The following is a 14,874-nucleotide window of genomic DNA, read 5'->3' on the forward strand; positions in this document are numbered from 1 at the left end:
TCATGATGGTCATTTCATCATCCATAGTTGACAACTTGTTCTGAATAGCACTTATTTCTTCCTGAAAACTTGCTTCCCTGGCAGTCACTTGATTTGAATGATTGAGTTCCATGATTGTCATATTTTCCTCTAAGCCTGATAACTTGCTTTGCATAAAATTAATTTCCCTGTCATGATTAGCTTTCATGGTCTCAATTTCCTTAGCATGCTGACTTTGCATGTTAGTTACGTGATCAGAGTGTTTAATTTTCATGATTTCCATCTCCTTATCACGTTTTTCCAGGTGGGTGCATAAAGTTCTCATATCATTGGCGTAATTAGTTTGATTGATCTCCATATTTTTTACCAGCCGCATTAGTTCTTGTATAATTTGCTTCTGATTTTCCCTTTCATTGTTGACATTGATTTTACAATATGTCCCTGCTTTTCCACTATCATGGATTTGATCAGCAATGGTACAGGTGGATGGCACATTCTGATATGAAGAATTGTCTTGAAATCTTTCATCGACAACTGGACCTTTCATAAGATTACTTTCATTCTTTTGCACAATTTTAGGGGCACAAGGCGAGCTATCTTGATAACCATATCTATCTTTAAAAGCATTGACAATGTCTTATAAAGAAGCAAAAGAATTTTCAGGACAATTATTAAACCAATTCAAAGCATCATCCTCTAAAGGACAAATAGACGCATTTTGACATCTTCATGATCATACTGAGGAGATCTACAATATATGATCATTATACGAGTAAACTTGCATAAATGCTTTCTAACAGCGACTGAATCACCACCCGAGAACAAAGGTAATTTAGAAATGGCCACTTCTGGAACATCATGGAGAACATCAATAAAATGACATGGGGTAAACGAATAATCCATGATGAATAATGAGGGACCAAATGGATGATAGAAAGAGATCTCTGCTCAAGAAAATCAAGAGATGAAAGAAGTGGAGTCACCACTTGAACAATGAATCTAATTCTAGGATCCAAAAAGCAACAAACAAGCAGATATGAGGGATGGAGTTGCCACCCAAACAAGAAACAAACTGAAGAGTAGTTGCTGATATGACGAAAGATAAGGTGATAAAAAGATCAAATGACGCCAAAGAATGTTGGCCGTTTGACAGGCTAATGAATGGCGGAAAAGATGAGATGATGCCAAAAAATGTTGACCTTGCCGGCTCAAATGAAAAGATTCCAGATTCCAGATGAGAGAGAAGAATGAAGATGAAACGCCGTTGAAACGCTAGAGACAGAAAAACTCTATCCCCGGCAACGGCGCCAAAAAATCTTGTCGCACAGATTGTCTAGGCAGCGCGACAATGCTCAGACCGGGGGTTGTCACCCTGATCCTCGATCTCTCCGTTTAAGCCGTCTCCCTATAGCAGGCTAAGGGGGGTAGACCTTATGGGAAAAAGGAAGACCAACTGGGAACCAGTTGGGTTGGGAGACACAGCAAGGGGGAAACAAGCACTTGATCGGTTTTAGAATTTGATTAGATATTTAAATGCTTAAGATCAGTGCCTTATGGAGTCAATGAAAACCAAGTAATTAATTAGCTGCTGCTGCTTATGAAGTAATTTAACGATTGCTTGAAAATATTTACAAAATTTCCAATATGTAACAAGCATTATATAATCCAAGCAATGATTAATTTTACCAGATGCAAAATATTCAATAGATGCGCAATGTTCTAGCAATTAAATTTCAAAAGATCAAATACTTTAAGCAACCACGAAATTTAAATGCTAACTAGCTCACAAAATGATTCACCACTTTTCAATAGCTAATATTTAAATAAACATTTAAGCGCATTTAACTATAGAGAAGTGGAACATAGATACCACGAAAGACACCAAAACGAATTTTCAATTTTTAGTTAATCTTTTCAATTTTTTTTTATATATTTATATATTTTTATAAAATTCTAAGATTAAAATAAAACAAAACTAAAGTCTAAATAAATAAAATTTAAATCTAAATAAAAATCTAAACTATAAAACAAAATTCTAAATAAAAGCTTAAAGATTAACTTTTTATGCTTTTGGGATTTTTTATATTTTTTGTAAAAAATAAATCTAAATCTAAAGCTAACACCTTATATATATATATGTATGTATATATATATATATATATATATATATATATATATATATATATATATATATATACACAAAAGGGAAAATTTATAAAATCTAAATTCTAAAAACTCAAATTTAAAACCTAAAAAAAAAGAAACTTTTTTATGATTTTTTCATTATAAGTTATCCTAACTTAACAAAATAATGTAAAAAATCGAAATTAAAATCTTTTATTTGTTTATTTGTTAAAATCTAAATGCTAAAATCTAACTTAAATAAAATTGAAATCTAATCTAAACAAACAAAAACATAATACGCTAACCTAAAACTCTAATCATGCCAACCCTATCTAATATACAAAAGATGAAAACGTGTTTTAGTGTGCAGCTACAGGTTTGCGTGGAGGTAACTTGGCAATGACGGTTGAAGGAGTTTTGCAGGTCGAAGATATTGGAGAAATATGGTTGCAGCAAGGGAAGGGATATGCGTGGTGATGGAACGGACGTAGCCAAGGGAAAAACGCAGAATGAAGGGGTTTGGCAGCGTGGAAAAACGCAGGAATGGCGACTCAGCTTAGCAAAGGATTGCGTGGAATGTGGGATGGCCAGCGTGAGGATGGCAGAAGGGTGCAGCGGACAGGAATGGAATACGCGGGCAGACGGAGCGAGAGCAAAAAACATTGGAGAAGGCTTCGATCAGGCAGAGAGGCAGCGTGGATCTACAATGAAGCCGCAGCAGCGTGGTGAGACGAGTTCGATGTGGGGTTTTAAAAAAAAATAAAAATGCAGGTACAACAGCGTGAATGAGCAGCTGATTGAAATTTGTGTGGTGGTTGAGAATGCTAGAAGGAAATGCGGCAACATGAGAATGAAGGATTTGATGGTCAGTGCTGCAGCTTGAAGGATGCAGATCTGGAGGTTTGAACAATGTACACCTAAAATAAATTTCGAAATCCTTCTGCGAAAAATAAACCCCTAGGCAACAGCAGAAAACCCTTGAATTTCCTCAGAAATTGTAAAAAATTTAAACTTTCCTACTTAAGATCTGCATGATGAAAACCCCACAAGAACAATTTACAAATCTAAAGTAAATATCCTGCCAGAGTTGATCCTGAGGCCAGATCTTACCCTCTAGGGCCTAAATCTGGCTTTGGACAAAATGTTTTCTTCTGACTTGCAACCTGCAAAAACCGAACACCCAGAAGTAAAATGTGTAAGAAACAAAATTAAAAAACACTAAAACCATCTAAATAATTACAGTATTCACAATTTAGAGGCTCTAACTAGCCAGATTTGTTAATATGCCATAGAAATATTTTCAGAATTTTAAATTTAATGTGAGGTGCTTCAAAAAACCCTTCATGCATCCGCAACAGAAATTCTAATGATAAGCACGGGATCAAAACTAGCTGGGCTCTTCAGAAAATGCAATCTCGGAGTTGGTTGGTTCAGCCGAGAACTTCCCTGAACACCCAGTAATCTAAAAAAAAAGGATTTCCTGCACAACTTGATTCAACTATTAACAAAGAGGGAGAAAACGATACTAAAATCCAGATCTAATGGAGATCCCTGCCATCATATTCAGAAATTTAACTACCATTCAAACCCTAGCGACTAAACAAGATACCTGTGTTTATAATCACTCTTCATAAAGCTATCATGAATGGTTGAAATTAAAATCATGCATAGAAATAAAACATCTTACAACATTTCCAGAAGAGTAACACCAGCGAGATTTCAACCCCAAATTCTTTCTTTATTGCACAAAAAACGACTATAAGAGAGCTTTCTTTAGCACACGACTCTAAGATCGAATGATCTCAAATGACCCGACACCCTATTTAAAGGAAAATTTCCCAACGGCTAGTTCGAGTGATCCATGTCAAAGTGATCTCAACCGTCGATGAGAATCAAAATCTCTTTTAATCTCACCAGTTGAAATTTTAAATATATTAAAAAATTAAAATCTTTCATTTATTTTCTCAAAAAATTGACTTATTATTATTTTATTTTATTTTTCAATTTTTTAATTTATTTTATTTTATTTTTTATTTTTTATTTTTAATTATTTTTTAGTTTATTATTTTAAAATTTTATTTTATTTTATTATTTTTATTGGACCTTCAACTTAGCCTTTGGGAATTTTACCTAGGACTTAGGACCCATGAGGGGATTAATTATTTTCTAACTTTCAAGACACTTTACATCATGACTTTTACAATTTTACATCTCAAGGACCCATTTGACATAGACCCTCATAAACCACCCAGTTTTGCGACACAAATATAATCTAGCAGATCAAGCAATTTGAAATAACCTAACCAAATAGTTAGGATTATTTCCAAATAACTTTCACATAGACTCGAAGCACACTAGGATTCCCCTAAGATTCTAATGACAAAATCCATTTTGGCTTTGGGGTTAGGCTGAAGGAAAATTCTGTCGACCATGGGTTGGTGAGATAAAAAACCTTTCAGAACGTAGATCATCACTAGAAGATTAGGTTTACCTAGGCAAGTACATACATGACACAGATCTGCTAAGATTATTTACAATCTACACATGCAGACTGAGTTTACAACATAACACGATCGCGCTGATGATGATAGTCGAATGGCACAGACACGTCGATCAAGCGCTATCCCTTTTCGAAAAAGGGGTTGTATTGCTACGGGTAGTTGACACGTAGTGGTCAATAGGGGGTAGCCCCTATGAAATGTGAAGATGAGAGACTTGTTGGTGATCAACAAGTCTGGGAGACACAATCGAATGGCCTAGCAACTTGGTTAAATTAGCAAGTTAAATGATTTGATTAGATTATCATGGAAGACCAATGTTGTACAACTCGTATTCGTATAAGACTAGTTTGGCTATTGACTCATCGACTCGTATAAGACTCGGGAACGACCCCTATACGACTCATCAAAATACAAAAAAACAAAAATATGGTAAATTTTAAGCACAAAAAAGAAACTATTGACAATTCCAATCCTTATAAGCTATAAAAGTCACAATATATGCAATAATTCATAACATCATCTTATATCTATAAAAGTACAACATAACATATTCAATTTTTGTAAGCAAAACATTTAGATACTAAATAAGAAAAGGAATAATGATTCCATAATTAAAATAAAAAATGTCAGCAATTTCAAAATTCAAATACATGTCATAAATGATAAATGATTGTCTCATAACAATCTTGAGTCCCATCACTCATGGATGACTATGCCTACAATTAGCCCTCATGGAGCTAGTGCTAAAATCGGAAGGCTGAAGCAACTGTGAGGCAGGTGCATTTGGAGTCTCCATTTGAGATGGCAAACTAGAGAGATCCTTAGTCTCTTCATTAAGCCAACTCAAATCGGGGGACTCCTCCTCCACAACCTAATCAGACTCTAAATCAATAGTATCCAATAAAATTGGATCTGTATCCTTTGGTTGCACTGGTTTTGTGAGCATTCGAAGGTTGTAGTAGATGAAAACCAACTTCTCCAACCTCTCATGCGCCAACTTGTTTCTCTTTTTGCTGTGGATGTGCTCAAACACTGACCAATTGGGCTCACAAGAAGAAGCATTGCAGGGTTGACTCAAAACTCTAATGGTGAATTCCTGTAATTGTGGTGCCTTAGTGCCACAATCTATCTACCAATGAGCTGTAAAAAAATAACAACAAATATTATCAGTTTGCAATGTTGAAAAGTGTAACTAGGTTCGGTCTTCGTAATGACACGTAATTGTGATTTTTGTAAATGATGAAAAGAAGAAAAATAAAATTATTATTGTAATCCTTGCTTCATGGGTTTCATGAGCAAGAGATTTTACTTTTAGATGGCTCCCATTGAGAGCCTTTAGGATTTGTCATTAAAGTAAAAAAGAGTCAATGTCATGTATGAAGAACCCTTCTTGGGCATATAATGAATGTATATGAGTCTATAGAATTGTCATGAAGCCCTCCAAAGACAAGCACTAGTTCTCCTCTTCAAGTCGGCCTAAAGATGAAGAATATGACACATGTCGACTCACTTAATTAGAGACACATCCTTGCTTGAGGTCATGTCGGCTTTATATGGTCAAACCACTATATATATGTGTGAAGGGTCTTCATATTAACACAGTCAGTCAAGCTCGGATCTCTCTGAAATTTGGATCACAGAAAAGAGACAAGTTTAGATGGAACTCAGAGAAGCGATGAAGGGACAATGAGGATTTGTTTAGGGCTAATCACAGAAATAACAGTTCAGATTTTTGAGAGAAGGTCTTGGTGCTTTAGGAGAGGAACATTGTTGGGGAAAGGGTATCTTGGATGCCCTAACTCATCCTCAAAGAGTATCAGATGCCAGATGTTTACCCAACTCTCCATTTTGTCTTCCCAAGTGAAGACAAGAATGATGTGTCTATCTCTCCCTCTTAATTAGGGAGGACATATCTATTTCAAGAAAGGAATGTACTCATTCCTACAGAAGGAATGTACCTAAGCTCCCTCTTGGCTTAGGAATTTCCAAGTTTCTTCGAATTAAGAAACTTGTTTCTAGATTCCCTCTTAATTAGGGACCTACAACAGCTCCTCAGGTGGAGATAATGGGACGACCAGTTGCTTGAATAACTCCTCCTCACGACGTCATGAACTTCTTTTTGTCATTCAGGAGTCTTCATAGTTTGGGACTTCTTCTTAGGGCACAGACCATCCATCACTTTCAGCCATGAGTTAGCCATGTCATCATCGAAAAGTGATCCATCAGTCTATATCTAGCCTTTCTTCATGCCATGTTTACTTAAGGATCTTTCATCCTACTACGTGTGCATTGGTGGTGGAAGACATCCATTGATCTTCCCTTGGCAACCCTGCATAAACCCATCAAGATATTTGATCAAAAATAAAGGAATGAACATTAAAAACAACATTACCTTTGTGATGGTCTCTTATCATGACATCTTCTAGTTTGCATCAGCATCCTGCATACATATCGACACATCTCCCAAAGATATATATATTGTTAAAGGTCTCTTTGTTTTTCAGACTTCATCAGAGTCTTCATATCTTCCATGGAGATATCCTAGTCAAATATTCTTGGTCTTTCAGATGTTGGTTGCCTTTACCATGGTTGCATATTCCATGATCTCTTCCTTTCTTCACACATTTCATTCCCAGGAGCTTCCAATCAGAGTTCCTCAATTGCAGTCAACCACATCAGAGTTCCTCAATTGCAGTCAACCACCTCATTCTTCATATGAGGACATATGTTGATTTCATCTAGTGAATGTGTGACCCATGCATTCCTGCATCCCTTTGAAGGAGGAGATCCTTCCTTGTGATTATGCTCTCAAGATAGAGCATTGATCCATGTTACCTGCAACCATATGACATGACTTCCACAATATCAAATGTAAGCATACATACCTCATTTTTCCTTGGGTCATCCAAACTTCCTGCAACAACTTCCTTGATTGAAAGAGCTTCAATTCCTTGATCTTCTTTTATGTCATCATATCATCATCCCATGAATTCCACAAGTTTGGAATTCTTGATGAAACACTTGCTTCCTCTCTTGATCAGTGAACCTTTCGATGAAAATTCCGTCAGAAAATCATGAGGATCTAGAGTATCCCCATCAACAGATATTTCCTTTTGACAGATGTATGATAAATCTTGTATTAGATGACCCTGCCACTAATGTTCCAATGAGATTCCTAAGAGCTATATCCTTGACTTCCATAGATTCTAACCATCTTTCATGCTTCTCTATGATGATGTCCTGAGCTCTTTCTTTCAATGCTTCTATGATGCCTTGATGCATCCCATTGAGTGAATTATGATAGCCATATCTTACAACAAAAGACTTAGGAATTTGAAAAGAACTTAGGTGTGGAAGACTATCTCAGTCATAGTAGAGATCTCTTACTTCCTCTATCTTGGACTTCTTCTTTTCAACTTCCTCCACTTCTTCAGTGATATGAGCTTCGTCTCTTCTTTTGTTATTGTCATTCTTGATCTTAAGACAATCTCTTTTGTAGTGTCCATATTCTTGACACCCATAGCATTGAATTTTAGACATGTCCCTTTTCTTTTTCCAAGAACCATACTTTCCAAATTTTCCTTTTTCTTCTTGTCATTGTAGCATAAGCTTGACTTTGCTCACCTGCTCACACATCAGATTTGGCCTTTAGTCTAGATTCTTCAATCTTGCATAATGACCATAGATCCTGGAATGGAGTAGCTTCTTTATTCCCATAAATACTTGAAGTGAAGTTACCCCACTCCTCTGATAGTGCATTTAATACAACTGTAGTCATTTCACTATCAGACACGAATTCTCCCAGATCTTGTAGTTGATTCTGAATCTTAGCTATCCTCACAAAATATGGGGCTATTCCATCTTCCCTAGACATCTTCAACTCGTAGAGTTCTTGCTTTAATGAGATGACTTCTCCAATAGTGCGTACGGAATACAACTCTACCAATTTGTCATAGATTTCTTTTGAAGTTTCGTGTTTAGATACATATGGGATGAGGGGATCCTTGATGGATTCTATGAGAATCCTCTGAGCCATAACTTCCCCTTTCATATACTTGGCAAGAGCTTGAGCATCTTCCTCTCTTTGTTTAGTGATAGAACCTTTGACATGTTCCATAACCTCATTTTCAATAAGATTCAGATCAGTCCTTTTTTCCATGCAAGATAGTTTGAAGACCTAACCAATTTATTGCTTTCCTTGCAAAGAGACATTTTGATAGATATACTAACTTGATAGAATGCTCATTCTTCTTGCTGCTTCCTTGATGTTGATGATGATATAGAGGATAGAAAAGTTTTTTTTTGTTGATGAAGATAGTTTTTCTTCAATAATGATCCTTGATCCCACAGAGAGGGAGATCCCTTGGATCTTTTGATGATGATGATCTCTTCAATGGTAGGGATCTTGTTTGAGAGAGATCGCCTTAGAGTCTTGATGACAACGCCTCTAGCTTCCTTTTGATGAATATACTTCAAAACATGTAGGGTTTTGGCCTTCTCCTTCTTGATGATGATCCCAATACTTCTTTGTAGACTTCTTTGATCTTGGGTTATGATGCTTCCTTTGACTTCAAGATGATCTTGTCTTTGGTGCCTTCCTTGAGATTTGATCCTTGAGTGTCCCTTGATAAGATGCCCTTCCTTAACTTAGTCACCTTAGCTCTAATACGATGTTGAGAAATCTAGGGCATAGTTATTATGTGTTTTCTCTTCTTTTAGTAACTGCCTGTGAGTGCTTTTTACTTCTTTAGATTCATAACTTCTTTTACTTAAGTTATTAGTGTTCTTCTTCATCAAACAACTACCAATGCATAAACCATAAATAGACAAGAGACACAGAATATAGGTTATCATCCAGGGCCAAAATCTCTCACTATTTGAGATGAAAATCCGAACAAATTCTTCTTCTTATAGAGATTCCAATTGACGAATACCAAGACCAAGACCCTTGACCTATTAGACCTCTCCTAGACCAACATACCAAGCTTCCTATCTTTCCCTATTGAATCAACGATGGTCAACTGCCTGCTCCTTCCTTCTGCTTCAACTTCCTTTCAGATCTAGGCTTTCTTTCCTCTGTTTCAGGCCTGCAACATTTCGGCCCTAAATCAGAACCCTTGCATGTGTAGATGACAGTCCTTAATCTCCTTCGCTTGAGGTGGAGGATACTTCTTTGGCAACTCGACCTTCCTTATGACTTTAATCTGGTTGCCTCTGAAGCTCGGACTTGCTGTAGCAAATGGTTACTTCTTTCTTTGCACAAGTGACAACTACAATACCCAAAAAAAAAGACCTAAGACTTCTCCCTTTGCTGATCCTTAGGCTCTTTCTTGATCACCTTCGAATTGGTTTTCTGTACCTCGCATTTCAGACTTGATCACTGAAAAATCCTTGTGTCTAAATGAAATTCCGACAGCCCTATTTATAGTGGTTTGCCTCTATAATAAGCCAACATGAATAGGGTGAGCCGACATGACTCTTTGAAGGAGTTAATTAATTCCATTTGAAGGTGACTTGAAGAGGGATGCTTAGTGCTCGTCTTGGAGGGCTACTTGAAATTTCTATTGACTCATACATAGGTGTAATATGCCCAAGAAGGGTCCTTCATACATGACATAGACTCAAATTGACTTTCAAATCCTAAACGCTCACAATGGGAGCCACTACTAAAATAAAATTCCTTGCTCATGAAACCCATGAGACAAGCACTACAATGATAATTTTTTTTTCTTCTTTTCATCAATTACATAAAATCACAATTTCACATGTCATTATGAAGATCAAACCTAGTTACATTTCTACATCCCCAACCTGGGGTATTTTGGGGTTTTCCCCTTTATTGAGGACTATAGCCTATGGAGATTGATAGGCTATTTCGTCCCTTGGGCCAATTAATTCCTTGGGGACATTAGACACATCATGCATGCAACATTTGTAACACCAATTCTGATCTTGACAGTCAAGCCTTGGTGAAGCATAAGCCCTCACCACACTTTGTGCTTGAAAGAACCCTGGTTTCCAAATGGACTGACACCTCCTAAACCAATGTGCTTCAGAATCCCCAACTTCCCACCCATTGTTCAAGCATGAGGTAACATTGGAGGTGTGTCTTAGAAGGTCATAAATATCCTTTTCCACATATATGTAGAAGGGTTTCCCACTACTCCATCTCCAATCTCTTTGTGTTTGAGTTTGTTGAGCTTCTGAAACATTCTTCTTCTTTTACAACTTCCTTTGTATTTATTGTATTTTTTTCTCTTCATGTCGTGAATCTATCTATGACTAATCTCTGTTTTTCACAGAATATCACTCTCTATATCTTGGATTTGTTATATACTCATTATTGATGTGATTCCTTAGTCTCGTATTGAAACTAGTGTAGTTTGATGATGGTGTTGGTGTTATTATGTATATCTATCTATAGTTTCAGCAAGTCATTTTCTTGCTCAGTAATTCTAGTTTGCTCCAAATAAGATTTTGATTACACTTTTATGCATTCTTAGAGAATTGAGCATCCAGATTTGCGATTCCTGTTTTTCCATGAAATGGATAGGCTATCTGTGGAGGCTATACTGATAAAATATAAAGAAAGAATGAATCTATGGAGATCAGTCTTATGTTGTTTTTTAATGTTGCTATAATCTCTTGTTCCATGTGTTCTTTTCTCTTGTTCCTAATGGAGGACAGAAGCTAGGATGTAACTTGGTAACATTAAAGTGGCTTTTTTAGATGCTGAGACCTGAAAATTTCTTTTAATAATATTTTATATGCAGGTAGATGATAAGTACCAGTACTCATGTGACAATAGGGAGAACAGAGTCCATGGATGGATCAGCTTTGATCCCATGGTTGGGTTCTGGGTCATCACTCCTAGCGATGAATTTCGTAATGGAGGTCCAATAAAACAAAACTTGACATCTCATGTTGGGCCAACATCGCTTGCAGTAAGCATCCAACAATGAATTCATTTTTGATTTTTGTCTATGGATGCAATTTTATGGTTTCCATCACTGTTTTATTCTGGATTTCACTTTGCATGCTGTTGATATAATTATATTTCATAACTCTATATGACATCATTTTTTATTTGTACCATTGAAACTGTAGTGGTGATATATGACTTTACCTATTTATTACTGATATTTTGTGGAAACTATATAGGTTAATCATCGATATAATTCTTATTTTTCCAATTTTAAAATTTGAAATTTGTTTCATCTATTTTGTTAGATAATGCAGTAGCGAGCACTGAGAAGTTCATGCCATGATAAATTAAAATGGCTGGATTGCCTCAAGACTACTCTGAGTTTTGGTACGACATTAAGGCAACTAGGAGTTGAATAATCAGGAGGAAATAGGCTTAAGTCAATTATCAAACCAATCCATCTTCCGAGAAAGACCCGTGTGAATTTGTGTAGATTGAGCGAATCCTGTGATGAAGTGTACTTATATTCCCTCAATGCCTACACCATTATGACATTATGTTATAATGAGAAATGAACATAGGGTGACCAGCTAAGTTGCACTGAAACGGATACGGATGCATGGTTTGGAATGGATACGACAAATTTTCAAAAAATCTAGAAACGATACGGCAAGGAAACCACACACACACATGTAAAATATAAAAATTTCATATTAACATTCATTTTTTAGAATCTAGATTCTATATCTAAAAATACATAATCATTTATCATCTATCATCATCATCAATTCAGCATAAACATTGTCATCATCATTAATGATTATTATAACATTCATGATTCAACATATCATCAAGTTTCTGTTTCAAATTTCAATTACCAACATGACAAGTTACAACATCATCAAAATTAATAATGTTTACTACATAGTACAAAGTACAAAATGAACTATGACTGGCAGTCTACTATCATTATTCATAATTCATATGGCATATTATGGTATTCAATATTCATTGTTCAAAAGTTTAAAACACCATCATAAATTACATTTACATATCATCAAATATGTCTTCATTCATGTCACTAAGAATCACATCCTATTCAGGAGTGGGAGCATTGCTGCCATGTCCACTTGAAGATCCAAATACTGGTGCCTCCTCATCAAACAAAATCATATAAGACCTGACATTCAATGTCATATGCAAGTCAGGCAACTCTGGTTCCACATCTCATAGTTTGGTGGGCCCAAATTTGTATTCGTCTCTCTTGTGTGACAGAAGGCAAAGGTTCGAATGAACATACACTAGTTCCTCAGCCTTCTTGGAACCCAATTTGTTTTGCTTCACTGAATGGATGATGCCATATGTACTCCAGTTCTTTTTTGTTGAAGAGGAACTAGCAACCTGTGACAAGATCCTGATGGCCAATTTTTGGATATGTGGAAGCTCCCCACCATAGTAGTTCCACGAATCAATTGGAGTCTAGACTTAATCTGGTCTTGTCCCACATACAATCAATATCAACACCTCAACCCTCTGATCCCACAAAATGAACAAACTTTGAACGAATTCGAATCCCAATTTCAAGATCTACAAAAAACTTTCTAAAAGCTTTTTAAATCTTTGTGAGACTTTTGGGTGTTTGTTTGGTGCGGTTCTTTTTGGATCACTTGGCAACTCTACTACATAATATTCTGGATTCATTGCATAGGCCAAATTGTGCAATGGGGTGGACATTTGGGTCCTTCTCTTTGGCCTTTATAACCACCCTTATCTTCTCTATCATGGAATCAATGTCCTCATACACTTCTCCCAAATTAGGCATATTTGTGTCAAACAAGCGGAACAAATCCACAATTGGCTTAGTAACTGCCAAGAGGTACTTCACCCTATCCCACCATTCATCATCAACAACCAACCTTTTCACTGCTTGTGCTCTTTCAAATTGGAATTGCCTCCATTGATTCCAAAGGGAACTGCATACCATTGATTGCAATGCTTCTTTCACTTGCATAAGCCTTGTTAAGACTGTGATGTGAGAAGCAAAACGAGTCTCGGCAACCTGCAAGTGTCAAATTGCCAATGTTTCAATCAATTAAAAATCATAATTTGATTGAATAACTATTATGATTCATGAATCATAACATTTGAGAATCCAATTTACATATTTGAATTTTGAGTCATAGAAATTACAATTTATGAAATAAACTTTAAAGTTTAGGTACCCTAAGGAGCTCCAACTTCTCAAATTCCCTGTAAATGCTTCGAGACATGTGGTGGTTTATGATGAAGGCTTGAATTTCTTTTGCCTCTTCAAAAATAACTCAAATCCACTCAATTTGCTTCCCCATCTTGCTCAACATGAGGTTTAATGAATGTACAACACAAGGGGTCCAAAAGATGCACTGATATTTGCCTTCAATAATTAGGCCTACTCTTCTACACACTGTTGCATTGTCAGTTATTGTTAAATTATGCAACTAGGGTCAGATTTCACTTTGGATAGCTCATTTGATGGAGATGATGATTGCATTGAATTCTTCTTTTCAAGAGGACCAAAATTGACCTAAAGATCATCAAATTTGGACAAGGAAAAGTGTACTTATGAAGAAAAATCCACATATGCACATTTGGATAGGCCGGCCCTAATGGTAAATTGGTCACCCTTGGAAGCCTATAAATACAAGTGACCTCAATCTCATTTGGACATCACCAAATATCTTTTTCTTCTCTTCCTCATTGATTGGTTCGCACAGGTCTGAGGCTGGGACGACCAAAGAAGTTCGCAAGGGTCCGAAATTACAGGGTCTGAGGCTCGCATCTGATTTTAGGATTTTGGGTTACAGTCGCTGGTGTTGAGAAATGTAGGGGCAGCAAGTGTAGGTGATTTCTCTTATTATGATAACTGTTTGTGATGTATTTTTACTTTTCTTAATTAGATTCTTCTTCGCGTGTTTCTTATTAGTGTTTTCTTCATCAAACAACTACCAAACCATAAAGAACAATGAGACAAAGTAAACAAGATGTAGAAGATCAGCGAGGGCCAAAACCTCTCCAACTTGAGAGGAAAAACCACCAGAATTCTTCTTCGTATAGAATCTTCAACTGACAAATTCCAAGACCTAGAGCCTTGACCAAGAACCCCTCCAAGACCAAGTCAATGCGTCCTCTTTAAATAGCTTCTCCTTTCAGCAACTTCGACCTACTCTGCAACTGCAACTGCAACCTTGACTTGCCCAAAGACTAAACTTCGACTTGTCCAGAAATTGCAACTTCAACTACCCTAGAAACTACAACTTCGACTGCAACTTTGACTTGCCTAGAAACTGCAACTTCTCTTCTTTGCTT

General features: G+C 36.4%; 1 protein-coding gene across 1 annotated transcript in view; it reads left to right on the top strand.

Moving 5' to 3' along the window:
* The window catches only part of LOC149224281 (putative rhamnogalacturonate lyase B), a 480,785-nt gene that overhangs the window by 70,259 nt on the left and 395,652 nt on the right, over positions 1 to 14,874 (top strand). Inside the window, exon 6 of the mRNA XM_089386062.1 lies at positions 11,378 to 11,548. Coding sequence (XP_089242188.1) covers positions 11,378 to 11,548 — 171 coding nt within the window. The remainder of the gene's footprint in view (positions 1 to 11,377; positions 11,549 to 14,874) is intronic.

Source organism: Pinus tabuliformis, chromosome Q (genome assembly GCF_031772625.1).
Source record: "Pinus tabuliformis cultivar Carrire ecotype Pingquan chromosome Q, CPIR1, whole genome shotgun sequence".
NCBI classification, from domain to species: domain Eukaryota; kingdom Viridiplantae; phylum Streptophyta; class Pinopsida; order Pinales; family Pinaceae; genus Pinus; species Pinus tabuliformis.